General features: G+C 40.7%; 1 protein-coding gene across 1 annotated transcript; it reads left to right on the forward strand.

The window, feature by feature from the left end:
- The first annotated feature begins 619 nt into the window (after window positions 1–619).
- LOC131670387 (tigger transposable element-derived protein 2-like) lies at window positions 620–1,432 on the forward strand. Its single transcript, XM_058945959.1, has one exon. The coding sequence runs from the start codon at window positions 620–622 to the stop codon at window positions 1,430–1,432; it is 813 nt and encodes a 270-aa protein (XP_058801942.1).
- Window positions 1,433–3,671: the final 2,239 nt, after the last annotated feature.

A 3,671-nucleotide genomic window follows, 5' to 3' on the forward strand; every position in this document is an offset into this window, starting at 1 on the left:
AGCCTCTCTCACTACCCGATTTATGACTCGAGCGCAGTATCGTACGCTCTCGGTCGCTTACCTGGCACCTGCCGGCGGCGCACTTTTATGAGTCTGGCGCCGACGCGTCGCTCTTATATCTTGCATATGTATCTCGAAGTACAAGATGACTCCTTGTAATTTGTGACTTATGAGTTACACTCCTTGTAATTTATGACTCTTGTAATTTGTGGGGGGGATATGTACCTAAAGACGCGCTTTGACTTCAGTCTGTATTCGACTTTCGATGCAACACCCTCGTCCTTTTCTCCAGTTTACGTATCTCTCAGAGTCCAAAACAATTTTGTTCAATCGAGTGTATAGTTTCTGTACGTTTTGATTGTGTTTTTAAAATCAACTGGTTTTCAAGAAGTTTTCAAGATCAACTGGTAAGTTTACAAGTCTATTGTTACACTATATCTTTTATATTTTGTCTATAAAATAAAATAAGAAAACAATTTTTTTAAATAAGAAAAAAAACGCTGCCAATCAATTGTCAGTTAGCTTCTTCTATTATATTTTTCGATTCTTATTAATATTTGCGTCAATCTTTTATATATTTGTTTTATTCATTTGAATTTGTACAATAATTTTTCAGATCATGGCAGCCAAGAGTTTGAACCTGTGTCAAGTAGCTGAAATCAAGCAGAAGCTGTCCAACAATGTCAAGATGGCTCATCTTGCCAAGGAATACAGCGTTTCTCCGCACACTATCAAGAGATTGAGCCAGGGCTTGGACTTGTCTTTGGAGGAACAATCTCCGGGGACCAGAAAACGGCAGGTCAACTTGACAGTGCAGCAAAAAGCCGCTATCGTCGCAGCTCTGGATGCCGGCAAAACAACGCAGAGTTTGGCCCAGCTCTACGGCGTTGACCCGACGACGATCAGAAGAGTGAAGTCGCAGAAGCCAGAAATTATGAAACGCGCCCTGGAATTGGATGACAGCCAGCAGAATAAGGAATGCAAGAGGATCCACGTCGAAGAGAATCCTCGCGACATGACGCTGTACGAGTGGTTCAAGCAGCAATCGGGGACTCCAATCTCGGGCGATGTTCTGAAAGCTAAGGCCTTGGAGCTCAACAAGTTCGTTGGGGAAGCGGCCGATTTCAAGGCCAGCAATGGATGGCTAGAGAAATTCAAGAAGCGCTACCAGATTTGGCAGTTATCTATGCAAGGAGATAAGTTGTCATCCGACAACGTAGCAGCAGAGAATTTCAAGAAGACGCTGCATTCTTACTTGAAAGAGAAAGGATACACCGAGGATGAGGTCTACAACGCCGATGAGACGGGCTTATTATTCAAGTCCTTGCCGAAGAAAACTCTAGCGGCGGGATACGAGCGGCAACCGTCGGGATTGAAGGAGCAGAAAGAACGAGTGACTGATATGCTGCGCCAATGGGTCCGGATCGTATAAAATCACTCCTCTACTCATCGGCAAGTCGAAAAATCCCAGATGTTTTTCGAAGTATGAGAGAGAGAAGCTGCCCGTCAAATACATGAACAGCCGTTCAGCTTGGATGGATCGGAACATATTCTTGGACTGGTTCGAGAATATTTTCGTCAAGGAGGTCCGAGCGCATCATCCGCCGCATCAGCAAATTCTTCTCCTGTTGGACAATGCACCGTCGCATCCCGCAGCAGCTGAATTGAATTGCATCGCCGAGAACGTTGAAGTGATGTTCCTGCCGCCGAACGTCACCGCTTTGATTCAGCCAATGGATCGGGGCGTCATTGAAAAAATGAAAAAAATGTTCCGGAAAAATTTAGTCAAAGCGCTAGTCCTAGAAGAGGCAACATCGGGAGCAAGCGTCATCGATTTGGCAAAGAAGCAGACGGTGAAGGACTGCTGCTACCGAATTTCTAGTTCGTGGGATGTTATCAACGCCAGAGATCTCCGCAACGCATGGAACAGAATTTTGAGCAAGGACGATTCTCCCTACGAAAAAAGAGCATCGGCTGAAGAAGTTAACTTGTTGTTACAGCTTCTTAAGGATAGCCCAGCCTTCGCCGACTGCACATTCTAGATGGCCCAAGCATGGATCGAGGAAGATTACACGGATAATGGCTGGCAAAATTTGAACATCCAAGAAATTTTTGAAAGGTATTGTAAAAGTTTTATGTAATTATTTATATGTAATTTACATGTGTTCATAGAAACAAATATGTACTCAAAAAACATTGTATTAATATATTTTTTTTATCTATTATTTCAGAATCACGTCTAATAATCCGGAGGAGTTCGTTGAAGAAGACGAGGAGCCGATCGCAGAAGTCGAAAATATAGAACCAGAGAAAGAAGTTTCCGTTGGAGAGGCTTACGATGCGGCTCTGAAGCTTCGAACATTCTTAGAGCGAACGTGGGATTCGACGAGCGCGCATATAAGCAATATGCAAGAAGTCGCCGATTTAATACTAAATATATACAAACCAATGTAATTTGTAAGCTGAATGTGTATGTTGATTTTGTACGTTGATTTTATTTGTTGATTTTTTATGTTAATTTTTTATGTTGATTTTCTAAGTTAATTTTTTATGTTGATTTTGTATAATGTACATGATTTTGTTAAAATAAAGCATAGTTAAATTTATTTATAATGTTTTTTTTAACGGAAAATTTGAAAAATTGAAACTTTATATATGTACCTACAAACATGCATTATCACCTGGTATTTTTCTAAATTATAAACAGTACATCATTTTGCTTTCTTTCACTACACTATTTTTTTTTGGGTAAGTTGTATCACACCATTCTAGTAAAATGATTTAAACGGCGATTATACAACGGAAGATTTCATAGCAACGCAAGACTTAAATGAAGAAGAAGCACAAGAAAGACGAGACAATCTTAGCCGTATGTTCTTCATGTCAGACACTCTGCCAGCAGAAATTAAGAGAGATTTACAAACCGCAAGGGATGCAGAAGAAGCTCTCGACGCAACAGAACAGGTGAACTTAGATGACAACGAACAATTGACAACAAGCTCGCCACATGGCACAGCCATAGATAATTCTGTAACTCTGCCTATACAAGAAGAACACAAAGATAATGACAATGAAGGTACATATGAACTGGTGAATACAAGACGTCGAAGACTTGATTTCAACAGCACAACAATCGAACCACAGCCAAATATAGGACAACATATAATGTCAACAGCAACAACAACAACCATTACAACGTCAATAAATGCAGCGAATGCGAGTAGATACTCCACAGGAATCTACGCTACTTCAGAAGAAACGCGCATGGTCAAAGTAACGATGCCAGACACTAAAGTGCATTTTATGCCTTATGGCGCAGCATCCAAACTAAGACGAGCTTGGCAAGCAGAATTGGATTATTCTGCCGCACAGAAAGAATTCCTCAGACATGTAGCAGCAGAAAAACGAGAAAAGGATAAAATAATAGCAGAAGTTACACAATTGCGAGAGAGATTAGCCAAAGCTGAAAGGGAAAAGATCGATTTAAATGCAGTTAATAAAAGTTTGCAGGAACAACTAAAAATAGTTGTGTCAACGGCTCATCTCGCAGAGCAGGAACGACTGGCTACTGCGCAAAGTAAGAATGTACAATTCCGAGATACATTCGAATTAAATTATTATGATTTATCAAGCCAATTTGACAACACTACACATTCACAGATACAATCATC

The sequence above is a fragment of the Phymastichus coffea genome, unplaced genomic scaffold, assembly GCF_024137745.1.
Source record: "Phymastichus coffea isolate CEN01 unplaced genomic scaffold, Cenicafe_Pcof_1.1 PCOF00008, whole genome shotgun sequence".
In the NCBI taxonomy this organism is placed as follows: domain Eukaryota; kingdom Metazoa; phylum Arthropoda; class Insecta; order Hymenoptera; family Eulophidae; genus Phymastichus; species Phymastichus coffea.